This window comes from Aulonocara sp. 'chitande type north' Nkhata Bay, linkage group LG3 (assembly GCF_057382095.1).
Source record: "Aulonocara sp. 'chitande type north' Nkhata Bay isolate Kocher_YH1m ecotype deep benthic linkage group LG3, A_spYH_male_GT1.1, whole genome shotgun sequence".
In the NCBI taxonomy this organism is placed as follows: Eukaryota; Metazoa; Chordata; class Actinopteri; order Cichliformes; family Cichlidae; genus Aulonocara; species Aulonocara sp. 'chitande type north' Nkhata Bay.
Window position 1 is genome coordinate 6,738,706 of NC_141346.1, and position 27,091 is coordinate 6,765,796.

The 27,091-nt window shown below is 42.4% G+C and overlaps 1 protein-coding gene across 1 annotated transcript; it reads right to left on the minus strand.

Annotated features, from left to right (window-relative positions):
- On the minus strand, positions 1–27,053 carry LOC147333711 (muscle M-line assembly protein unc-89-like). Its single transcript, XM_086285836.1, has 10 exons — positions 26,696–27,053; positions 23,909–24,016; positions 18,017–18,349; positions 17,540–17,887; positions 16,144–16,485; positions 12,039–12,371; positions 9,338–9,661; positions 8,490–8,831; positions 975–1,044; positions 1–615 (listed from the first exon to the last, which is right to left on the minus strand). Exons 1-10 carry the CDS (start codon positions 27,051–27,053, stop codon positions 567–569), a joined length of 2,607 nt encoding a protein of 868 aa, XP_086141962.1. The 3' UTR covers positions 1–566.
- Between the last annotated feature and the right edge of the window lie 38 nt (positions 27,054–27,091).

The window sequence follows — 27,091 nt, forward strand, 5'->3', positions numbered from 1 at the left end:
GCCTCTTTGGTCTTTGCAGTGTATAAACAGACTACGCCTCCACGTTAACTGTGCACTGTCACCAACACTGCTGCTGTTGTGTTATCAGTGTGTGTATTTAAAACTGGAGGCTGTGATCTTAATATGGTCACACTTTTTATAAATAAGGCTTATCTTGCAGGTCTTTTTTAAGTCACAAATTTGGGTGACGCGTTTTGCGTTTCCATGGTGACAATGGAGTGCTACAGATCTGTGCTTTAAATGAAGAATTGAACCAAAGAATCTGTGTCGAGGATTTTTGAAATTAATCAAATGGCTCGATGAATCTGTGCAGCCCTAATTATAACAAAAGGAAGCAGCACAGAGGCAGTGAGGATAAGCACACCCTCGATCATCGTTATTTTGAGCTAATAATGTTAGAGAAACAGCTGCAGAACATCTGGCAGAAGTTAGCTGTTAACTGTTAGCAAAAAAGGCCAAAGCAAAGCTGCATCTTCATCTTCGCCAGGGGTGAATACACAAGAAATAGCTAGCATATACACAACATGCTGACACAGAGACTGCTCTTCATCACCAGCTCCTCCTCCTCAGACTCTTGATTCAGCAATCAGAGGTTGCTGTTCTTGGTTCCTGTTCCTGAGGAGACAGCGGACAGTCACTCACTTGGGTTCATGGGTTTGATGCATGACAGTTTCCCAGCTGTTGGAGAGTGATTAGTATCCTCCAAACAGGTTCATTAGTTGTCTGATTGGTGATTGGTCAGTTGGAATTCCATCGCTTTAATTCATACCTGCACAGGCTGAGTGCAGGTTAGGTTCTGTGACCATGTGACCCTACATGTCCTCATTCACTGAGCTCTGAGCTCCTCGTTCCACTTGTCAGTGGTAAAGTCTTGCTCAGTACACTCACATTTAAACTGGACCAGCTGAACTTACCGTGGTGATCTAACAGGTAAACACAGATACCTCTGTGACCCTGAAAACTCGTGAACTTACCCCAGTTCCTCTGGTGCCCTCCTCCTCCTGGGACGTGGAAGCATGTCTACCATGGCTCCCGCCAAGGTTGCTGCAGAGGAGAAAACATTAGTGATCCAAACAAGATGCAGAAACACCTCCACCTTCTCAGAGCCCCAGCTAATTTCAGATTCAGATTCCAAACACACAACGTTAGCATCATTCGAGCTTCTTGTCTCTTTGAAGATTCAAACTTTATAAAATTATCTGTTTCATTTGTCCATGATCCTGCGTGTTTGTATTTCCTTCACTGTCTAAATTCTCAGGACTTCCTGTGTTTGCAGATTTCAGCACCATGGACAGGTCTGCCAATGCAGACTGTGAGATGGTATATATATATATATATATATATATATATATATATATATAGCCAACTGGTAATAAAATACATCTGGTTTTTAGGAATATGCTTATTCAATCCGTGAATGAGATAAGGGTGCTAATGAACCGATTAATGTTCCGATTCACTGGTTTCAGTTGTTTGGTGTTGACTTCATCATGTGATAGCAGAGCTGATGCAACATGGAGGAAGCAGTTTGATGCATCATTGATTCCATTTGTGTGTTTGCTGAAGGTTTTTACTAAAGTGCAGAAATTAAACATGATTTCACTCCAGCTGTTTCCAGTCAGTAACTGGCTGAAAGAGATGGGACAGTAAATAAGGGATTGTGAGTCCAATGGGTTTGTTATTTTTTTGCACTCAAATGTTAAATGACCACAGTGTTTTAGCCTAACATACAAAATACTGTTGGCTGAAGTTACTCAGAGTTTAAAGGTGAAGCTGCTCAAATAACCTTTCATGTTTCTGCCTTCTTTTTTTAAGAAGAAAAACTCAATGTTATGTTGAAATTTTTATAATTATTACTTGAAGACAATAGCATTTTAAAAGTGTACTTAAAGTACTTAAATTAACACTTTATTTCTAAGCGGGGATGTTTTTTTCTCTGTTTTGCATTGATATGCAGTTTAAATGTTTGTTTTTTCCCCCCAGAAATTAAAAGAGCTTGAGTTTACAATATTCATATCCATGTCTATGATTTGCCTCTGTTGCCCACTAAAACTGTTTAAAAAAACAAAAAACAAAAAAACATTTGCATTTTGGGGCAAATTTTCAGAAAAGCCTCTAGTTAATTAGATTAAGTTTTTTAATCGCGTCCCACCCCAATACAAATATAATAAATATGACCTGCAAGCGTATAAAAAGGACTGTAGAGAATGTACTTTTTTTTTTACCAAAAAAAAAAAAAAATCTTTGTAATGTTTGTTTGATTTTATCCCATCACTGAAACCAGCCAGCTGATGTACACCATTTACAACAGCGCCATGAAGTGCAAAATGAAAAGTGTGTGAAACTGTGTGCTGTATCCCAGACCACACAGTCTCCCAGCCTCCTGCCCCGAAACAAACCACCTTACAAAACTCATATGCCATATTTTTCGAACTTACACTGAAATCCTTTAATTTTCTGCAAAATCGACAGTGCGTCACGGTACTGGGTCATGTGACCCAGTATGTGGGTTGTTATTGTGTCATTTTGTATTCGTGTTCTGGTTCAGTTTAGCTCATCCAGTCCATTTCAAGGTTGGGGTTTCTTCATTTCTTTGTGTCATCTTCCCCCGTGTTAGAGTTCCCCTTGTTGTTTATTGTGTGTTATTGGTCATGTGTCTTGCCGGCCTGGTTAATGTTGTCAAGTTCGTGTCATGCCTTCGTCTTATCATGTTTTCCTGTTTATTTAGAAAGTTCAGTTTCCATGTCTTTGTGCTTTGGTTTACATTTCCTGTGCATCATTATGTTCATCTTAGTCAGCTGTTTCCTCGTGTGTCTTCACTTCCCCTGATCACCATATGTGTATATTTAAGTCCTTTGTCTCTTACCGTCTTTGTCAGGTCGTCTGTTATCCTCACCACTGGTTTCATAGGTTTGTCTCATGGTTTCACTGTGTTTCCTAGTTTACTCAGTGTTCATAGTTTTTCATAGTTTTTTCACCCGAGTGCCATAGCCTTTTGTTAACACAGTGTTCATAGTCTCCTTATTTTCCTTGGTTTCATGTTTTTCTCGTGCCATCAGCCACAATAAAGGCTCACTTTGTTTTTGAAACTTCGTTTTGTCTCCACCGTGTCTGCATCTGGGTCTACCTCGTTTCCGCACCGGCACACCCCGCCGTGACAAGTGTGCCTGAATTCTATACGAATTATAAGAGTTCTGGTTGTGCTTGCTGACCTGAAACGGATTTCATGTGGTACACAATACTCAAAAACAAGTCAAAAATGTTTGAGTACGACTTTGGTGAGCAATGAAGCCGCACGGCTTGAAACATTTTCAGAAAATTACAGCTAGGAGCCTCACGGAGTAATACGTACTGTGCTTCAACATAATATTACCATATTGTGTGTGTATAAGGTCCATAAATGACTCCTGTTAAGAGACATGCTCACGATTTCAAACTCCAGGCTGTCAGTCACACAGCAGAACTTGGGAACAGAGCAGCTGTGAAATCTGTCTTTGTTATTATGCTCAGCATCTGTTAGTTTACATTTTGACTGCACAATTGTGAGCTCGTATGCACAAAAACAACATAGTTTTCTTTTATTTATGGACCATGATTATTTAATAAATGCTGATAATTTATTTCTGAGTAATTTTTTCTTGTACGCTGTATGTTAATAAAAGTGCCTGTGTGACATCTGGGACACAGCTTTGACTAAGAACTCTGTTTGTTCTTACTTTATGGCTTTAAAAAAAAAAATAGCGAGATATATATCTTATATCACCATCCAGCTAAAGAATATCGAGATATGAATTTTGTGCCATATCGCCCAGCTCTAGTTGGTTACAAGATGAACAGCCACAAGGAGCAGTGCCCTCCATGGAGAAGGAGACTAGAGGCCAAGATCAAGGTAGCACAGAGGGAAGTTAGCCAACTATAGGATCTGCAGAAAGGTGTGATGAAGAAAGGGGTGGCTAAGAAGTACAGCAAGCTATCCATACTGGAGGCCTTGGAAACTGGCATGCAAAGATTTATAGCCTTGGCTAATCAGTTACCAAGCAGGGCATACATAAAACGCCATAACCAAGTGGCCGGCTTAATTTACAGAAACATCTGTGCTGACTATGGCCTGGAAGTCCCGAGGTCAAAATAGGAGACGCCCCCAAGGGTGGAGGAGAATGAGCGAGCTAAGATCCTGTGGGCTTTCCAGATACAGATGGACATGATGGCAAACCAACCAGATAGAGACCTCTACAGGTGGTACATCCATGTTCAGATAAGGTTTTGATGACCCAAGTAAGTTATTGAACTGAAAGGAAATGTGGTTTGATGATGGTTGATATGTTTTCCAAATGGTTTTTCCTTCTAGTAGAGGAGGTGTCCCAGATTATAGTACAATTATATGAATAACTCCCTCTCCAGCTCCGGTAACCAACCTTCCCTAATACTCACTCAACGTCTTTCATGCAGCACAACCAAAACAGTAACATTGTAACAGAGATCCTGAACACATCACAATAAAATATCATACGATATAATCACACACACACACACACACACACACACACACACACACACACACACACACACACACACACTTTAAACCTGCACTGAAGCATGTAACCTATGTAGTTATAAGATTATATATTATGAGATTGTGCCACTTGCTGTGTGAGATTTAGTAATTAGGATTAATGTGTGATGTTTGACTATGTCATGACCTATTGTGATAAGCCAGAGCAAGGGGTAGTCAGAGTCCTGACTGGCCTTTGGCCAAGACCCTGGCCTGTACCTGACCCCTGCAGCTGTATTTGGACTGGAGGGAAAGTTACCCAGGAGCAGGGGGTGGGTATACTGGTCCCGATATATAAGGGGACCAGAGGACACCCCCAGCTCTTTTCCTCCTGCTGCTGCCTCCTGTCCGTCTCTGTGTTGCTCTGCTGTCTGTGCTTAAGGCTGTACACCCCGGGGTTTTGCTTTGCTTGTTTTCTGCTTTGTAATTTTCTTGCTAAATGTCTGTACGTATTTTTCCTGCTGTTCATATGATTCAGTGCATTAAACTCTGTTCCAAGAATTTTACTCTTTTCCACAGCATCTTTTTGAGTGTCTTGATTTTAATTGGATCTAAAGAGGTTGGATCTCCACATCGTTGGTGGGAGAAGGTTATCAGGATGGCTTCAACATTTGCGACCACAGTTCACTTGGGGTGTTTGTAGGTTATTTAAAATTTCCACAACAAGAACAAAAACTTCTTCTCCTTCATAATGGGACTGTGTTTTGACTCTCTGCCCCTATCCTTTAAGGACACACATGTCAGCTGAGGACTGCTGACTTTTGCCAAACCGGGTCAAAGGACACTCTTTCTCAAGTTGAACTGGTCTCCCAGTTAGGAGCCCAGTTCGAGTAGAGTTCTTTTTTTATTCCTGTTGTCCCTGATGTGTGTCTGCCATAGAGGGGTGGGGAGTCAAATGTGGAAGGAATTTGACTGGAAGTGTCATGAATCGCTGTGTGGCAGGCAAGCAGGAGTGGTGGACCCAAAATGCAGAACTCAGACACGGAAGTGAAACTTAAAGCGCAGCTTTATTGCTGGGAAAAACCTCGTACAAACTAAACTCACCAAAAGAAAACCAAAAGTCAGAACAGAGGAACCAAGGACTGAAACGCTGGAAAGAAACACTAAACTGGAGCAGGAGACTAAACACTAGGAACATAGAAGCAGAACACACAGCTAGTTGAGGGTACGACGCGACACAGAGAAACACAGGGCTTAAATACACAGATGGCAGTAATCAAGGGATGAGAAACAGGAGGGGAACACACCTGGGAGAAATCACAGCTGACGAGACAGGGGAAGCGTAAACTGAGCACACTCACATACGACACAAACCTTCACAATAAAACAGGAAACTCAGACACATGGAACCAGACAAGACGTTGAACTAAACAGACAGATTCACAAACAGATGGGGTGACACCATAGACAGACAGATACACAGACTCAAAGGCAGACCAAATATAACACACAGAACTCAAACAATAATAATAATCATCATAATAAACTAGAAAATGATAACTAAAAGTGCTGGGTCACCGACCCAGGACCATGACAGGAAGGTTAAATTAAGATTTTTTTAGAACACCACTGAAAACCTTTCTATCCAAAAGTAGTGTCAGTGATTAATGTTGGAGAGGGTGTGGGTCTGTGGGGGACCAGACGCATATTTTTTGGGACTGTGTTTACATACAACAGTACTGGATGGATGTCCAGAACATTATACAAAACATATTGTCAGTCAACCTCCCAATGGATCCTCTGATCTTTTTGTTGGATATCTTTCCTGATGGTTTCTCCTATGAGCAGCACTTTCTCCTGCATCTCCTCCTCATGACTGCAAGAAAAATGATAGCAATTCACTGGCTCAAACCAGAAACACCCACAGTTGCCCAGTGGCTTCTGAAAACTAGACATGTCTATACGATGGAACGGATAACAGCTCAACTACAACTAAAAGTGCCAACCTTTGAGAAAAAATGGAGACCAATTATAAAATATCTTGAAAGGACACTCAAGTCTTATCATTGTTACATTTGTGCTTAGGTATGTAAGTATTGGTATGTATGTATGTTTTTCCTTTTAAATTAAGTTTTTGAATAACCCTCACCATTATATACTGCAGATTTGGTCTCAGGTCATGTTGTTGTTGTGAACTGCCTTGTTATTTTTGGCAATAAAAGTTAAAAAGTTATTTGGGTGGATGACTGGATGTGTAAAGTGCTTTGGCGTCCTTAGGGACTAGTAAAGCGCTATACAAATACAGGCCATTTACCTTTTTTTTTTTTTTTTTTTTTTTAAATAGTGTTATTTTAAGTACGTTAAATACATTTTCAAAATTGTCTTTAAATAATAATAATGAAAATTTCAACATAAGCTTTTCTTCTTAAAATAAATAAGACAGAAAGATAAAAGGTTAATTGACCAGCTTCACCTTTTAACTCTGAGTAACCAAAGGCTGTAACAACAAGGAAGTGTCCAACTACCTGTCTGATCAGGGCTGTGTATGGCTGTTCAACCCTCCCCACTCTTCACCCATGGGGGGAAGCTGGGAGAGGATGTCACACGTCGGATCCTTGACGCAATGTTCCTCAAGCTCAAACAATTCACTGAAGAGTAGGGATGGGTACCGGTGTCCGGTGCGTTCTGACATAAACGGTAGTAACCAGACTGAAAAGCAGCGCACATTTCGGTGCTTTATTTCGGTGCTTTTTTTTCTTGAGCTGTGATACACTTCTAGCCAATCATTTTACGTTTCCGAGGATAGTAGGCGGGTCCAGGTACATACGTTCTTTTAGAGCAGAGCTACAGATTAAAAATGCCCAAGGCGAAGCGGTCAAAAGTCTGGCTGTACTTCACAGCAAAAGATGCAAACTCAGCAGCCTGCAACAAGTGCTTTAAGCTGATACTGTGATACTGTCAAAGGAGGTAACACCTCAAATCCGATGAAACACCTGGCGACGCATAGTGGGTTTTTTTTAAAAGCCGAGAAATGCGCCGTATTTGATGGCAGCAGCAGCCGTTCTTCTCTGCGTGAGTAGCTTAATGTTGTTCACGTGTAATTTACGTTGAGTAGGCTAACCACGTTATTACATTAATGCATGTAAGGTGAACTAGCAAACACCATCATAGCTACATGCGGCTGTCTTCTTGTTTGATGGCAGATACTCCCTTCACCCTGGCCAAAAAGGCTAAAATGACCAAAGAAAAAGTGGAAAACAGTTAAACATGAGAGGTTTTTGGACAAAGTTTGTGTTTTTTCCATTGTTTAATCACTGCTTCCAGCCAAGAGTGATACCATATATGCCCCATAGCTGCAGAAAAGGCTAACATTGTTATCTTTTTACAAAAAAAGCAGCTGAACATGAGAGGTTTTTGGACCAATTTTGTGTTCTCCATTCTTTAAGCACCGGTTTGAGCACCGGCACCGTTTCAAAAGTATCGATTTGGCACCGGTATCGGATCAAACCTAAACGATACCCATCCCTACTGAAGAGACATGACTGGCCCACAGGACTGATCACAGGGACTTTTCCAAGTGATGATGGAAAGCTCAGAAAGGTCAAGGTGAAAGTTGTCAGAGACAGTGTTCCAAAACTTTACGCAAAGCCAGTGTCGGAAGTTATACTCCTGTTGCAAAGAAACTCTGTCAAGTGATGTGCAGTTTGCAATCCTAGGGATGCCAGGTGGGGATTATGCTGGCATTAGGTACTTTCTGTTCCGCTGCTAAACCCAAGAACCCAGATGCAGCACCGCGCTCACTGGTGGTCAGATTCTGGGACTCCTCTGTGAAAGAGACCGTTCTATGACAAGCCTGGGATCAGAAATGTGTCTTATATAAAGGGCACGCAGATATATTTTGACCATGATTTTTCCCCGGAACTGCAAGAGAGGAGGGCAATGGTACGAGATGCAGTAAAGCAATTAAAGCTGACAAACATCAGAGCCTTACACTCACCTCTGACTCTGAGAGTCACTGATTTCTGTGTCAGCATGTGTCCATCCTTGTTGTAGACGGTGCAGGTGTAGAATCCACTGTCAGTCAGGCGGAGGTCTTTCAGGGTCAGACTTAGGTCTCCATTTTCTAGTGGCTCTTTATTCATCTCTGTGCGACCTCTGTAAATCTGGTTGTGTTTGTCTGGCTGATCGTTTCCACACGTATACATGTGGACCACCATATACTTGGGTTCAGTGAGCCTCCACTCCACTGTGACATCCTGAGAAAGGACAGATGTGGTTTCAAAGGGCAGCTGGACAGACCTCAACCCCTGTTTCACCTCCACTACCTCTGGCTGACTCTCTGAAAAGAGATCGGACAAACATCAGTGAGGTTGATCCTCCATCATGTCCTCTGCTTTGTAACCAGCAGCTCCTGTTTTCAGCATTTGTCTGACTTGGAGCTGAACTGATGTGTGTTGATGTGTGAGGCTGCACAAACAGCTGTGCAACTTTCTGCTGCTTTTTTTAGTCTCACACAGCTGACCAAGAACACAATGTTTTTTCTTTAGACAGTGATGTGGACAAAGAGCGTGTTGTTAATGGTTTAATGTATGAACAGTTCAGAGACCAGTGTCAGTGAACGCAATGAGCTCTTTATTAACAGTGGTCCACCATGTCAGAGTGATGAAGGAGCTCAGCGAAAAGCGCACTCATCGCTTCATTTTTTCTGACTTGATCCAACAGTTTTGAAAGCTCTAAATCTGTTGTATGTCCCCCATTTAGATTCTTTTCAGTCAGTTTGTTTGTCATATCAGGTTATCACAGATCCACATTCAGTCACTGTGGACAAACAGCTGTTACACTCACCTCTGACTCTGAGAGTCACTGATTTCTGTAGCAGCATGAGTCCGTCCTTGTTGTAGACGGTGCAGGTGTAGACTCCACTGTCAGTGAGGTGGAGGTCTTTCAGGGTCAGACTGAGGTCTCCAGTTCTCAGTGCGTCTTCCTTCATCTCTGTGCGACCTCTGTCATCCACATGCTGTGAGTCAACATTTACATCCGTGTACTTGTAGACTTCCACATTGTTGTGTCTCCACTCCACTGTGGTACCCTGAGGAAGGTCACGTGGTATTTTGAAGGGAAGCATTACAAACTTTAGCCCTTGTGTAGACACCATCTCCATCCCAACATCTGAAAGCAGAATATCAGTGTACAGACAGACAGACATCAGTGAATTTGATCCCCCATCACTCTTCACTCTTGTTTTTAGTCACTGTGGACAAACAGCTGTTACACTCATAGGGGTGGAGCCAAACCCAAATACGGTATTCGGAAAGGCACAAATATCGTGTTTTATACAAATACTTATTTCGCACAAATACTTTTAAAAATATTTGTATTCAGGAACAAGAAAAACTTCATATCAAAAAGCTGAGGTTCCTTATGAGACCGCAGTGCATAACCGGATGAGTGAGGGACGTGTGAAAGAGGTGACTGACACGGGCTGCTCCACACAGCAACAGAGAGGCTCTGCTGCAAAAAAAGACTGAACTGGATCACTATTTTTGGTGAATAGCTTGTTTTGTATCTTTTGTATCTTAACTGGGTTCTGGAGGCTGTTTATATGTTTATAACTTTCGCAAAGATCGGGAGATTATTCCACTGACGTCTGCAGTCGGGTCTGTCGTGTTCGCTCTGTTAGCTCGCTCATTTAGACAACAGGCTGTTGACAGAGTAACTTTAACCTTTGGTTTAAAAGGTTAAAACAATGCTTGTGTAGTTGTGTCGAATTGTATGCACTTGTTGGAGTTATGTGGTACATTTAAGTTACTCTGTCTTTTGCAGACAGCAAGATATAGGCTAGTTAACCTTAGCATAGCTTCCCATTACTCATTAACTGAAACTCCCCACATGGATTTGGGCAACCAAATAAAAAAAAGAGTGTGGCTGCTGCTGAGCCACCTCTTGGTCCTCCAGCAGCCAAAAAAAACTTGATCAAATTCTGTGTGGAAGCATTTTACACTCAGTGCTGCACATGAAACCAAAGTGTTATGTAATGTGTGCAAAAGTCAAGTCAACAGAGGCAGCGATATCAAACATGTCAACATTTGCTATGCATAATCACTTAAAGCATCCTCTCCTGGTACTGTCTGCCAACCCCCTCCCCCAGCACCAATTCATCATCACAGCCATGTTCTGCCCCTGCAAGTCAGTTGATGAGATGAGTTTGTCAATTACAAACAAGATGACAGACCTTGCCGACCGTACATACAAAACACAAACATCACATTGGGGAGACAGGTCAGGCTAGGTAGCAAGAAAAAAAACATCGAAATGTGCAACACAGAAGGATAATCCAGGAATGCACAGATATCAACACACCATAGCACAATAAACACAGACAAGCAACATGGGAGAGTATTCCAGTGTGTACAGCTGATCTGGGACCACTGCAATCTTCGATTGTGCCTCCAACTGATCCGGTGTCCACATTGGATGGGAGGAGGCGTTGTTGTCAGGACAAAGAGTTCTGACAACAATCCTGTTATCATGGGAAGAATTTGTTGTCCCAGTCAGCTTCGACCTTGGCAGGCCTTCAGCTTGTGCAAGTGGGATAGCTGCATGAGTGAAGATGGTGACTGTTTGGGTTTAGTGCGAACAACTGCATCCAATTTTGTTTCCTGTTCTCATGCTGTCCTCCCATAGGTGCCCAGCATGAGTAGAGGTCTCTTTTTTCCTCTTGTACTTTCCCCATTGTTGTGTACTTTTTCAGTGTTTTTTTCTGTAACGCTGCCGATCTGTCAGCCAGCCTTATGGAATTTTGAACAGCTGTAGCCACTTCTTGTTCTTCGATAAGCCAGCTCCAAGCCAGCTCCAAGCCAGCTCCAAGCCAGCTCCAAACAACCAGAACTTTTTCACGGTTTCGCAGTTTCAAATTGGTAGATGTTATTCAATGTCGTCCATCGAGAGTGTTGCCAGACACACAATGCAACCGACCATCGAGTATCCGGCAGCAAAAGTCTCCGCAGGACAATCGCGCTCTCCCAAGCCTAGCAGGGTGTAAATTCCGACCAGCTGATCAAATCCATAATTCTTTAGGTTTTAGAGAACAAGAGTGAGAAACCCTTTGAGGGTTAGAGTTAGAGGAGACTAGACAAACACACAGAAGCAGCAGCAGGGAAGATGAGGGAGGGAGAGAGGGAAAGATGCGTCCGCCTGCTCCGAGAGCTGTCTGTTCAGTGTCCTCCAACAAGGTCGGGTGGTAGTGAGGTTCATAATGTTCACAATGGTATTTTATAAGTTGTTGGTTTAACCATGGATGAGGCAATGGCTGATATGTTATTTTCTTTTCAATTACATTCCTTGTTACATGTTCATTGCAGGATTTATGGAAAAAGATCAACTAATAATGCATATCCATAATTATTATAATATATATATAATTAAAAAAACAGTTACACTGTAACGTTAATTAGAAGTGGAATGCAAAAAAAATTGATTTTTACGCCTATTTTGAATTTTACTCGAATACAAATACCGACTGCTTTACACATCTCTATACACTCACCTCTCACACTGAGAGTCACTGTTTTCTGTAGCAGCATGTCTCCATCCTCGTTGTAGACGGTGCAGGTGTAGACTCCACTGTCAGTGAGGCGGAGATCTTTCAGGGTCAGACTGAAGTCTTTAGTGTTCAGTGGTTCTTCTGTCATCTCTGTGCGACCTTTGAAATCTTGGTGCTGTTTGTCTGGCTGACTGTTACCATTCTCATACACATGGACATTCTTGGAATTGGGCCCAGTGAGTGTCCACTCCACTTTAATGTCCCGAGGAAGGTCGGATGTGGTTTGAAAGGGCAGCTGGCCAGACTTTGCAACCTCCACAATCTCTGGCTGAGGAACTGAGAAAAAAACAAAACAAAAGGACAACATGAGGCAGACATAAGACATACACGTGTATATATATATATATGCACACACATCTATACACATGTGTATATATGTGTATATATACACACACACACACACACACACATATATATATATATATATATATATATATATATATATATATATATATATATATATATATATATATATATACACACATATATATATATATATATATATATACACATATACATATATATACATATACAGTTGTGGTCAAAAGTTTACATACACTTGTAAACAATATAACATAATGGCTCTACTGAGTGTCCCGTTACTTCTAAAACTCTGATTTTCCTCTGATAGAGTGATTAGAACAGATACTTCTTTGTCACAAAAAACATTCATGAAGTTTGGTTCTTTAATGACTTTATTATGGGTTAACAGAAAAAAGTGATCACATCTGCTGGGTCAAAAATATACATACAGCAACATGAATTAGCAATTTTGGTGACTTAGAAAGTTGTCAGTGAACTGAGCTTCATAGCATGGCCTCTTAACTTCTTGTGAGTGATTATGAGTGACGACAGCTGGTGACTTCTCTTAGACCAGTTAAATAGGGCTCATTGGATACAAACGCCCACAAATGCTACAATGGGAAAGTCAAAGGACCTCAGCATGGATCTGAAAAAGTGAATTATTCACTTGAACAAGTCAGGAAAGTCACTTGGGGCCATTTCAAAGCAGCTGCATGTCCCAAGAGCAACAGTGCAAACAATTGTTTGTAAGTATAAAGTGCATGGCACTGTTTCGTCACTGCCAAGATCAGGTAGAGAACGCAAGCTATCACCTGCTGCTGAGAGAAAATTGGTCAGGAGGGTAAAGAGTCAACCAAGAATCACCAAAAGGCAGATCTGCCAAGAATTAGAAGGTGCTGGAACACAGGTGTCATTGTCCACAGTTAAACGTGTTTTGCGTCTCCATGGACTGAGAGGCTGCCGTGCAAGAAGGAAGCCCTTGCTCCAAAAGCGGCACCTTAAGGCTCGACTGAAGTTTGCTGCTGATCACATGGACAAAGATAAGACCTTCTGGAGGAAAGTTCTGTGGTCAGACTAAACAAAAATCGAGCTTTTTGGCCACAATGCCCAGCGATATGTTTGGAGGAGAAAAGGTGAGGCCTTTGACCCCAAGAACACCATGCCTACAATAAAGCATGTTGGTGGGAGTATTATGCTGTGGGGCTGTTTTGCTGCCAATGGAACTGGTGCTTTACAGAGAGTAAATGGGACAATGAAGAAGGAGGATTACCTTCACATTCTTTAACATAGCCTAAAATCATCAGCATGAAGGTTGGGTCTTGGGCGCAGTTGGGTGTTCCAACAGGACAATGACCCCAAACACACGTCAAAAATGGTAAAGGAATGGCTAAATCAGGCTAGAATAAAGGTTTTAGAATGGCCTTCCCAAAGTCCTGACTTAAACCCCATTGAAAACACGTGGACAATGCTGAAGAAACAAGTCCATGTCAGAAAGCCATCAAATTTAACTGAACTGCACCAATTCTGTCAAGAGGAGTGGTCAAAGATTCAACCAGAAGCTTGTGGATGGCTACCAAAAGCGCCTAATTGAAGTGAAAATGGCTAAGGGACATGTAACCAAATATTAGCACTGCTGTATGTATATTTTTGACCCAGCAGATGTGATCACTTTTTTCTGTTAACCCATAATAAAGTCATTAAAGAACCAAACTTCATGAATGTTTTTTGTGACAAAGAAGTATCTGTTCCAATCACTCTATCAGAGAAAAATCAGAGTTTTAGAAATAACGGGACACTCGGTAGAGCCATTATATTATATTCTTTACAAGTGTATGTAAACTTTTGACCACAACTGTACATACATACATATATACACATATACATATATATACACACATATACATATACATACATATACACATATACATATATATACATATACACATATATATACATATACACATATACATACATATACACATATACACATATATATATATATATATATACACACACACATACACACACACATATATATACATATATATATGGTGGTCTGAGCTTTGTGATTTTTGTGTGACAGGTTTACGTGTTAAATACAGGGACTTCCACAGCCTTTTCAACAGCGCTGTGGACCTCGGGGGGGGCAGTGTTTTGAAAATGACAGTCTTCATTACAAAGCTTTCTTCGTTATGAATTAGCATACATGTTTTTATTGAACATTTGAAGAACTAGCAAAAAAAACCCCACAAACTCTTGTAGAGGACATAAAGTCAGAGATAGAAACGACAAGGAGCTGGTGCATCTAGTACAGGTAGAGCTGCTGCAAAAACAGAGCCCAGCAGCCAGCGCAACAAATTCTGGATCCTTGGCTTTTAGTTAGCAGTTAGCATTAGCAGCACATCCTGCGTCCGATGTGAAAGGACCTTTATGCTGCGCACTGTGACTCACAGCAATGGTCCTGGGTCAGCCCTGACGTTGTGTTAAACTAATCCTAAAGTAATAATGGTATTTCTAACCACTGACATACCACAACTTTATCCTTTCAGCTGCTGAAAATTAGGGGACCTAGCTGCTATCGGATATTTATATAGAGATCATCCAGCTTCAAACTGTATGACCCTTCAAGGACCTGCAGTTCAAAGAAAGCGCCCCTCCGACAGCCAAACCCATCTGTTCTCTGATTGGATTGTTACATTTGTGATTGACATGACATTGACCAATCAGATGAAAGGAAGAAAAATGGGGTCAAAATTTGTAGTTGTAACTTGAAACTTGAGGGCAGAGTTTCACACGTATTTTTTGGCTAAGTACACACAAATCTTGTTTTATGCACACACAAATTCGTTTAACATACACATATCCTGATTTACTAGTACAAAATAATTATGACCACAATTTGAGCCCATATTAGCAGGTGTGAGTACAAGAAAATAATTATTAGAATGTAATGTGTTAAATTTGTTTAGATCACAGGAATAGGAAAGGATTTGTCTCTGTGTTTCAGTTTGGCTTAGCTGTAGCCTGAGAGCGTGTGTAATTGTGTAGAGAGAAAGGAATTTATGGTCTGGTGTCATAAAAAGAGTCAGGAAGCTACAGTTGGGGGGTTGCTGATGCTTGTACCTTTAATAAAAACTCATAATTGCCATAACTTAGAAGCAGGTTTGCAGGAGACTCTCCACCTGATCTGTAAATGTAAGATAACAAGAGGCCAATGGCCCAGTGGATGCAGAGTGGGAGTCTCAGTGTTTGCAGTTTGTTAACTCTGTTTTGTATGTTGTCTAGAAGAATTTGGTGTAGCTTGGGTGAGGAGATTACTTTTATGACCGGCAGGAAGTCACGTGCACAGAGACACACACACATAGTGCTTTGACTGTTATGATGCACCTACATGCACACTCACTCACGTGCACACACATACGCACAGGTACGCGCATACACTCACTCACGTGCTTGTGCATACACAGACACAGAGTTTGCAGCACACCGTGGGGGTTTTATGATGCGGTCACTTCTATAAAGCTGTCTTTCACAGACAAAGCAGTGAAGATCTGCAGAGGGACACCGGCCTGGCACCTCTTCCCTTCTAGAAGAATGCAGGCCTAAATAAAGATGAATAAAGGTTTTGTGAAATAACTACTGAGTCCGGTGCCGTCTCTGGATGCCCGAGGAATAAAAAAAGAACCGGGGTAAAGCTCTTCACTCCTGTTTTCATTTAACTTGGACAAACAGCTGTTACACTCACCTCTCACACTGAGAGTCACTGATTTCTGTGTCACCTTGTGTCCATCCTTGTCGTAGATGGTGCAGGTGTAGACTCCACTGTCAGTGAGGCGGAGGTCTTTCAGGGTCAGACTGAGGTCTCCAGTTCTCAGTGGATCTTCATTCGTCTCTGTGCGACCTCTGTATTCCTCGTCCTGTTTGTTTGGCTGATTGCTTCCACTCTCATACGCATGGACCATCATGTGTTTGGGTTCAGTGAGTCTCCACTTCACGGTGATGTCCTGAGGAAGGGCAGCTGTAGTTTTAAAGGGCAGCAGGACAGACTCCTTCCCCTGTGTCACCTCCACCATCTCCACCTGGTACTCTGAAGAGAAAACAGAGAAGAACATAGATAGACAGACAATATCATTTACATCTAGAGGACTCGTTGTAGAGGATAAGGTCTGAACTTCCTGGAGCCAGGAGATTTTCTGACGGAGGGCCAGACATATAAAACTGTCAGTAAGGTGAAAGACTTTCTCTGTAATCCTGGTCTTGTTTGTCTGGCTGATATTTTCCACTCTTATACACATGGACCATCTTCCCTTCAGGTTCAGTGAGTCTCCACTCCACTGAGGAAGAGATCTTCACACAGTAGAAAAAAGTTATTATTCATGTTTTTTAATTGAGTCTGAATTGCAAACCAAATACTGATTCGGTCTTTGATGTTGGTGTGCTGTATCATTCCAGACATTGTTTTACACACAAAGTTTGAGATGTTTTCAGAGATCATTCTACCAATGATGGAACAAACCAACTCTTTGTATTAAAACAGGGCTGGGCAACTCCAGGCCTGGATCAACACACCTCAATCGAATGATTAGTTCATTACCAGGCTTCTGGAGAACTTCAAGACATGTTGAGAAGGTAATTTATCCATTTAAATTAGCTGTGTTGAATCAAGGACACATCTAAGACCTGCAGCACACCGGCCCTTGAGGCCTGGAGTTGGACACCCCTGTATTAGAATATCTCGGAATTGCTCGAAATATTTTCTGTAATGGACTGTAGATTGTTCGTAGAGCACATCAGTGCACAGTGTGTGGAAGACTCACTGTGTTGTGTTATATATGATGTTGTGTGCTCTTTAACACTTGCTGTAAGAACGTGTGTTTGCAGTGAAAACCCCTCCCTGTGGTTATCCAGATAAAAGACATTGATCTTACCTCCATGAAGAGTTTGTGGTTTTTATTAGAGCAAAGATAGGCAGCAGGAGCCACCGTCTCTCTGCTGCACTACATGGATCAAACTCGCAAACACCAAACCTTTGTATGGACTCTGGAGTGCACTACGCAACATCTCCGTGATGCATCACAGGCTGTTTGATTGGATCTTATTCATGGACGATTTGTAATTGGACAAACAGCTGTTACACTCACCTCTGACTCTGAGAGTCACTGATTTCTGTAGCAGCATGAGTCCGTCCTTGTTGTAGATGGTGCAGGTGTAGACTCCACTGTCAGTGAGTTGGAGGTCTTTCAGGGTCAGACTGAAGTCTCCAGTTCTCAGTGAGTCTTCCTTCATCTCTGTGCGACCTCTGTAAACCTGGTCCTGGTCCAGATTGTCTGGTTGATCTCTTCCACTCTCATACGCGTGGACCTTCATGTGTTTGTATGCAGTGAGTCTCCATTCCACTGTGATGTACTCAGGAAGGTTGGGTGTGGTTTTAAAGGGCAGCAGGACAGACTCCTTCCCCTGTGTCACGCCCACCACCTCTGGCTGGAGAGCTGAGAGCAGAACATGTACAGACAGACGTCAGTGAGTGAGTGTGAGCCCCCACCATCTCCTCTGCTGTGTAACCAGCAGCTCTTCACTCCAGTTTTCATTTATTCTGAACAAACAGCTGTTACACTCACCTCTGACACTGAGAATTATTACTTTCTGTAGCAGGATGTCTCCACCCTTGTTGTAGACGGTGCAGGTGTAAACTCCACTGTTAGTGAGGTGGAGGTCTTTCAGGGTCAGACTGAAGTCTTTAGTTTTCAGCGGGTCATTGTTCATCTCTGTGCGACCTTTGTAAACCTGGTCTTGTTTATCTGGCTGATTGTTTCCACTCTCATACACGTGGACCTTCATGTAGTTGTGTGTCCACTCCACCCTCACCTCCTGAGGAAGGTCAGCTGTGATTTTAAAGGGCAGCAGGACAGACTCCTTCCCCTGTGACACCTCCACCACCCCTGGCTGGAGAACTGAGAGCAGAACATATACAGACAGACGTCAGTGAGTGTGAGCCTCCATCATCTCCTCTGCTGTGTAACCAGCACCTCTTCACTGTTTTGTTTTGGTGCCTGAGGTGCTCTGAATAGACTACATTTGAGTTGGTGAAATTTATTCAGCTCATCTGAGAGCTTTGCTGAAAAAGTGATGATGTCATCAGCACCTGTTCAGGTAAAGTGTGTGGAACTGTTCTACAGTAATCTTCCAGCTTTTCAATCCGGTTGTTCAGTGATGACGTGACGAACCCTACTTCCGGGTCTAAAGTAGTCTGCGTTTAATATGGCTTTTGTGTTGTTAACATGTTTAATGTTATGTATTTTCTTCTATTTGATCTCAAAAAGCTCCTAAAACAGTCAGTGATCACTGTTGACCTCCCTCGGCTTTTATTATCGCTAATCATTTATTTAAGCTCAGTTTTTAAAACCTTAGGATGTAACTACAGCCCAGCCCATGCAGCAGTATATGAATGACTAACCTCGTATTGTGGATGGATTATCTCAGTTGTTCTCTGGCTGAAGTTTGGTCCTTTTACAGCATCCTGCCATGCGATTACATTTGTTCCTGACCACTGAGAACACTCACGTTAACTTTTATCGAGTGGAAAAAAAGTTAGCTTGTTTATATTATGCTAACATAGCTGTGTCGCTAGCGGTCATGTAGCACATCATTATATACCAGCTAGCCCAACTTCAGTAACTCTAAAAACGTCACTGCTGTTTAGTTTTCTGTCTTCATTTATGCTGCAAGTGATAGCAGAGCTGTACGTTTTAATTTGTTTCCAAAACCCCGCAGTCAGGACATGCTATATTGTATTTAGATAGAAGCTAGCGAGCTAACTCCCTGCTAACTTCTAACTCCGTTAAATGTCATAAATTCCGTTTTCATGGATGCCTGGATGTTAAACTCAGTTGTTACACCTGGTAGAGCAGAACGCTGATCATTTTATTAAAGATGAAAGACTTTAGACAGTTTTTCAACTCTCAGTAATGCCATAGTGATCGTTTGATATATGGACCTGCAGCGGAGTTTAGGCCCAGACACGGCTAGTGACGTCAGACTGAACAACCGGATAGCATCAGAGCCTGGCTCACAGTAAGAGGCTCCTCACATTCTCACACTTTTCTCTAAACACTGCATCTCTGTGGTTTTTAAACCCCAAAACACATTGCACCAAAAACTGCTCCACTCCAAGGACCAGGTCCCCCGACACAAACAGAGTAACATAGTGTACACTGTTAAGTGCCAGGAGGATTGCCAGGACTTATACATCAGGGAAACCAAACAACCTCTGGTGAAGCTCTCGTCAGGCCAGGACTCTGCAGTCTATTTACAGCTATAAGCCATTATACACTCTTTCAATGATGAGGATGTTGTTTTGTTGTTTGATTATCCGAATCAGAATGTTTTTATTTTCATTGTCACAGTTACAACGAAATTAAAAGTGATCCCCGATCAGTGCATCATCCCTAACAATATGAAAATATAAATAAAACAATAATATTTAAAATCAACAAAATCACTAAATAAAATAATTAAAGTGCTAATAAGAATAGTATTAGCAAACATTCACATACATTCCCACACACATGCTTAAGTCAGTGCATAGATCAATTCAGGAGTGGCGTGAGTGACACTTTTTTAGTAGCAGCAATCAGATGTGTTATTGCAGTTGGATAAAAGCTGTGTTTGAGTCTGTTTGTCCTTACACTGATTGCTCTGTACTGGCTGCCCGAGGGCAACAGTTCAAACAGGGAGTGGCAAGGGTGTGAGGTATCTGTTATGATTTTCTGAGCTTTTTTAAGACAGCTGGCAGCCAGTGACCCTTTGGGTCATGTTAATGACCCCTTGGAGCACTTTCCTCTGCGCCACTGTGCAGCTAGTGTACCAGATGCATATGCAATAGGTTAGTACACTCTCAATGTTGGCTCTGTAGAAGGACACCAGCAGTCTCTGTCTGATGTTATTCCCCCTGGGAAATTCTCAGGAAGTCTCTGTTTGGCTTTTTTCAGCAGCTCAGAGGTGTTCACACTCCAGGAAAGGTTCTCCTCTATGCTGATTCCCAGGAAGCAAAAGTTTCCCACCCTTTCTACACAGTCCCCATAATAATTAGTGATGGGATCTCTGCCCTTTTACTTCTGAAGTCTATTATGAGTTCTTTGGTCTTTGAAGTATTAAGGAGGAAGTTGTTGGCCTTACACCAGCTGCTCCACCTTGTCTCTGTAAGCAGACTCGTCACCCCTGGAGATGAGCCCCACCACAGCGGTGTCATCTGCAAACTTCACAAAGATGTTGTTCTGGTGGACAGAAGTTCAATCGTGTCTGTAGAGAATAGAGCAGCGGACTGAGCACACAGGCCTCGGGTGAACCAGTGCTCATCCTCAGGGCTGAGGATGTGCGATGGCCAACGCTCACTCTCTGTCTACAGCCTCAGAGAAAGCTGTTGATCCACAAGCAGGTGCTGTATAGAAGCCCCAGGTCCTGTAGCTTGACCACCAGTTTGTGTGGAAGGATGGTGTTAAAAGCTGAGCAGTAATCCACGAAAAGCATTCGCACATAGCTCCTGTGCCCCTCCAGGTATGTTACGGCAGCATGGGGTGCTGTGGCTACGGGATCTTCCGTGGACCGGTTTGCTCTAATAGCAAACTGGTGTGAATCAGCACCTCCAAATCTGAGGCCATGGAAAAAGATTTTTGGACTGTCTTAAAGAGATTCTGGTAAACCGTCAGGCCACTTATTGCTTACCTGCAATTTATAGTGTGGGTAGAGTGCTGCTGACTTTGACTGAGAACATTGTTGGGCGGCGGATTTCCTCAGCCGAGAAAGGGTGGAGTGCCCACTGCGGGTCAGAGATAAGTTCCTGTCCCAAGTAGAGGAGTTTAAGTATCTCAGTGGTTTGTATCATATCTATCTAATAGACTCCAATTTGTGCATGTAAATGGAGAGTCCTCTTCACACACTGAGGTTAATTATGGAGTTCCACAGGGTTCAGTGCTAGGACCAATTCTGTTTACATTATACATGCTTCCCTTAGGCAGCATCATTAGAAGTGTCAGGTTTATATTAATGGATTGTCATTTAGACGTAGAAATATTTGCTCATATATGCTAAGAGTTTTATAATCAATTGCATATTGATAGAGGTTTGATCCTTAGCAGTCTGTAAAGACTGTGTGCCTTCCAGAGTGTTCTGGCATGCACACACACACACACACACACACACACACACACACACACACACACACACACACACACATTAAGGTCATGAGAGAGGTTATATCTTCTCTTACTGATTTATGGTATAGGAGGACACCTACTCTGTATCTGTTTAAGTATAAGAGCCCTTTGTCTAGATGGACCGCTAGACTCCTGGCACCAGCTTTGGGGAGTCTTCACAGGTTCACATCTTGAACACACACACACATACACACACACACACGCGCACTTACACAACACACAGACAAGGTATTCTTTGTCCAGATGTGTACCTGTGTAAGACGTCATATGTTAATGAACTTATGCATATTCAGGTAACCTCAATAAAGAGCAGTGTTACGAGGGGGCAGACGAGAGCAACTGAGGTCAAGCGAAGGAACGGCGCTCGTCCGGTTCTCTTCCTCATGCATGAGTAACACAAAGAACTTTGCCTACTTGGTCTTACTTTTCAGTGTAGTAGAATTGTCTCGTTCCAGCGGTGGGCTGTGCTAGACAGACCCATCAAGAAGACATAGCATACACTTTCACTGCTATGCAGATGACACCCAACTCTATTTATCCATGAAGCCAGATAAACTGGCTAACCTGCAGGAATGTCTTAAAGACATAAAGACCTGGATGGCCGCTAACTTTCTGCTTCTTAATTCAGATCAAACTGAGGTTATTGTACTCGGCCCTGAAAATCTTAGAAATATGGTATCTAACCAGATTCTTACTCTGGATGGCATTAACTTGGCCTCCAGTAACGCTGTGAGGAACCTTGGAGTCATTTTTGACCAGGACATGTCCTTCAACGCTCATATTAAACAAATATGTGAGACTGCTTTCTTCCATTTGAGCAACATCTCTAAAGTTAGAAATATCCTGTCTCAGAGTGATGCTGAAAAACTAGTTCATGCATTTTTTGCATTGTTGAAAACGCTACGTCTAGATGAACAGAATCAACTATTGGAAATAGTTCATGCATTCATTACTTCTAGGCTGGAATACTGTAATTCATAATTATCAAAAAACTCCCTGAAAAGCCTTCAGTTAATCCAAAAAGCTGCAGCAAAAGTATTGACAGGGACTAGAAAGAGAGAGCAGATTTCTCCCATATTGGCTTCCCTTCATTGGTTCCTGTTAAATCCAGCTCCAAGGTCTTAAATAATCAGGCCCCATCTTATCTTAATAACCTTATAGTACCATATCACCATATTAGAGCACTTTCAAGATTAGCCTTCAAACTTTCCTTTTTGCTAAAGCATATAGTTAGGGCTGGATCAAGTGACGCTGAATCCTCCCTTAGTTATGCTGCCAGGGGATTCCCATGATGCATTGACTGTTTCTTCTTCAGTCACGTTCCTCACTCAACATGTATTAATAGACCTCTCTGCATTGAATCATATCTGTTATTAACCTCTGTCTCTCTTCCACAGCATGTCTTTATCCTGTCTTCCTTCTCTCACCCCAACCGGTCGCAGAAGATGGCCCCGCCCCTCCCTGAGCCTGGTTCTGCCGGAGGTTTCTTCCTGTTAAAAGGGAGTTTTTCCTTCCCACTGTCGCCAAAGTGCTTGCTTAAACAGGTTCACATGATTGTCGGGTTTTACTGTGTATGTATTATTGTATGGTCTACCTTACAATAAAAAGCGTCCTGAGGTGACTGTTTTTGTGATTTGGCGCTGTATGAATAAAATTGAATTGAATTTAAATTGTTCACGAGTTAGGGGTGAAGGAGCGGGAGATTGACAGACGGATTGGTGATAATATGGGGTGATAGGGTGAGATGTTCAGCCATCCAGGAGGGGCTCAGGGTGGAGCCACTCCTCCACATCGAAATGAGCCAGTTGAGGTGGTTTGGGGATCTGACAAGGATGCCTTCTGCAAGCCTCCTGGTTTAGGTGTTCCCGGCATGTCCCATCGGGAGGAGGCACCAGGGGAGAAACAGGACATGCTGGAGAAACTATTCCTCTTAGCTTGCCTGGGATGGTCTTAGTGTCCCTCCAAACAAGCTGGAGGATGTGTCCAGATGGAGAGAGGGCTGGGCATCTCTGCTTATGCTGCTGCCCCCACGACCCAGCCTTGGTTAAGCGGAAGAAGACGAATGGAACACCTCCTCAGCATGTCACTGTGAGACATTGTAACATATTACAAAGTAAAGGTGAAGGTGAGAGCACCGCCTGTCCTCAAAAAGCGGAAAGTGGAAACAGCAGCTCCAGAAACAGGAGCTTTATCAGAGATCAGATCGTCAGTGAGTCATGATTCAGATCTACTCTTCAGAATCACACACACACACACACACACACACACACACACACACACACACACATACATACATACCTTTACTCTTTTTTTCTCTTTTATGTGCACAATACACAAAGAGACCACAGACAAGAGCCAGAGTACCTAGGACAGCTGAGAGGATTGTGGGCCAGACTCTAGGAGGTTCTGTAACACAAACACAGGAGAGGTTGTTTCAGTTTCCTTTGTACATAGTGCTCACCATATTCTGTCTGGGCTATCTTTTTTCTGTTTACTTAGTCATTTATTTTGGATAACAGCTAGTGGATTATTTTCACACTGCTTCTGTTTAATCCCTTTGATGGAAAAATTTTTTAACCATTGCTCAACTTATGTCTGAATGACAGCAGATAATTCTGATGAAAAGGAAACTGACCCCGTAAGCAGCCAAGTTGAGGGCTCGTGGAAATAAGGTCAAGAAGGTGTCTCACAGATGCTAATTCAGTGACTGCAGGGGTGTGTAAGGAATGTTTTGGGACTGTAACCCTGTCTGATCTTAAAAAACTAACTTTGTTATTACATTACAGCAATATTGAGGAAAGATTTAACGGTTGATCATGGAGCAGGATGAACGTCAAAGGGAAAGTCCCTGCCACGCTTCCGGTTATGCTTCCATCTGGCGTAGTCAACTGACCGATCCGTGCTATATCGCCCCTCCTGACCCGGAGTGGTATAACGGGTTGTAGAAAAGTTTGATCGACTCGCTCTCTCTCTCTCACTCTTACAAAAATAATAAAATTCTCTGGGGTTTTTTCCTCATACGTTTATGGTACCCAACGGAGGAAGTTGAAGCATCCCGAGCTCTCGGAGGTAATTGACCGGGATGAACCAACGGTCGTCTGACTCCCTCTTGATGGGCGTAAAACATGGCCGTTTCCTTTTAGGGTTTCTGTTTTTCTGTCTATTGAGAGAACCTGTTGTAAAGGTAGCTCAAAAAGTGAAGAAAAACTCTTTACTTTGGTCTGAGAAGGAGTGGCTGGGGTGTTTTAATAAAATTATTTAGGACAGTTCTGAATATGTGCACAGTGATTTTTTTTTTTTTTTACTCTGGGTTATTTTACACGTACAAGGAGTTGAGTGAGCGGCCTGTATGAAATTCTTTGCTAGATTACAAGCATTAAGAAACACTAATATTGATTAGAGGGGTTGTTGACTCCTCCTAGGTGTGTGTAAAATAGGCCGTTTTCTTTGAGGGTTTCTGTTTTTCTGTCTATCCAGAGTTTTCTGCTAAAGAGAAAACCTGTTGTAAAAGGAGCTCAAAAAATGAAGAAAAAACTCTTTACTTTGGTTTGAGAAGGAGTGGCTGCACAAAACCAAAATACCTCATCAGGGTGTTTTAATTGGTTAAGTAAGACCGATTTCTGAATATGTGCGCGGTGCTCTTTTCACTGAGGGATATAATTTTTTTTAACACATACAAGGATGTAGCTTGCCTCCACCAAGCACTATATAAATGCAATCCGTTACTAGTCTGATAATCTTAATCTTACTGACATATCTATATTATTGCTAATATATATTGTGTTGGGAAATCAGTTTCACCCCGGTTCTTTTATTCGTTGAAACTTCCAGAGATGGCACCGGAACTCAGTAGTTATTTCACAAAACCTTTATTCATCTTCATTTAAGCATGCACTTCTAGAAGGGAAGATGAGGCCGGTGTCCCTCTGAAAAATCTTCACCCCTTTGTTAGTTACAGCCAGCTTTATAGAGGCGACCCCATCATAAAACCCCCCACGGTGTGCTGCAAACTCTGTCTGTGTCTATGTGCACGAGCACATGAATGCCTACATGTGCGCGTTCCCACGTGTCTATGTGAGTGCTCGTGTGTGACTGTGTACGCATACCTGTGTGTATGTGTGAGTGCACATGAGTGAGTGTGCGTGTGGATGTGTGTGCGTGACAGTTAAAACACTGTGGGTGTAGGTGACTCCCTAGGTCATAAAACCCATCTCCCTTCCAGACCACAGTTATCCAGTTACAAATGTTGAGACCCCCACCCAAACATCCTCTGGGGAATTTCCACTCAGCATAACTCCTCTCTGTTTTACTTTCACAGTTCAAGTGGGGGAGGGGTCTCCTACAATCTACTCCTAAGTTCACGACACAGTGAGGCCTTTATTACATTGAGGGCAGTATCTCTACAATAATCCTACATTCTATGTTAACACATTTCTAAACTCTAAAATAAGCTAAACACTCCTACAATTGTAATATATCTATATCACTAAGCACTTCTGGATGGATGCAAACTGCATTTCGTTGCCCTGTACCTGTGCATGTGCAATGACAATAAAGTTGAATTCTATTCTATTCTAATTCTATTAAAGGTTTTTATTTTATTGCTTATGTAATAAGGTTAATATAAGAAAGGGAAAAAAAAAAGCCGCTATTGAAAAAAGAAATAGCTCTTTACCGAGAAAATGGTTATCAAGATCATTGTCATAATACTGAAACATTTAAACAGAATTCAAACGATGAGTTTGTCTGTGGAAAACTAACTGCCGCGATCCTTCTCTCTGTCTCTATACAGCACTGACTCATCAGAAATCTGCTGCGTTATCCCCTTGAACTCTCCATGCCCCTCCCTCTCTGATCAGAATTATCCCCCCAGGAACCACCCCTCCTTTTTTCCCACCGGATGCAATTAGTCACACATCTGGATTCGATTAGACACTTCCGGAGTACTTCCGGTAAGGTCAAAAGGTCAAGGCTGGGGTCATCAATCAAATTGATGACACAAGCTGGGGTGTTATGTTTTTTTTCATGTTTGATGAATTCACAGCAGAGTTTACTTCTACTCTGACCTCTATCCAAAGCACTGACCTGTGACCTTCAGCTGCACTTCAGTCTTGCTCAGGTCTTTTCCTCCTCTGCGGATGGTGCAGGTGTAGGTTCCATTGTCAGAGACTGTGGGCTTCTTCAGAGTGAGGCTGACATCTCCAGTCTGCAGAGCGTCGGCTCTCATTGATGTTCGGTTGGTGTAACGTTTGTTCTGATATTCAAATTTGTCATCGCGCTGCACGCGCACGTGGACTGTTGGGTCCTTGAGATCTTCACGGTCCCACACTGCTGTGGACTTACTGGTAACATTAACCGGTAACCGACAGGGCAGTAGGACAGACTCCGCCCCCTCATACACCTCCACCCCCGAGGCATGCTGGGAAACTGAGGAGAGAAACATGAAGCAGGTGAGACCTCTGATTTCAGATATCTGTTATA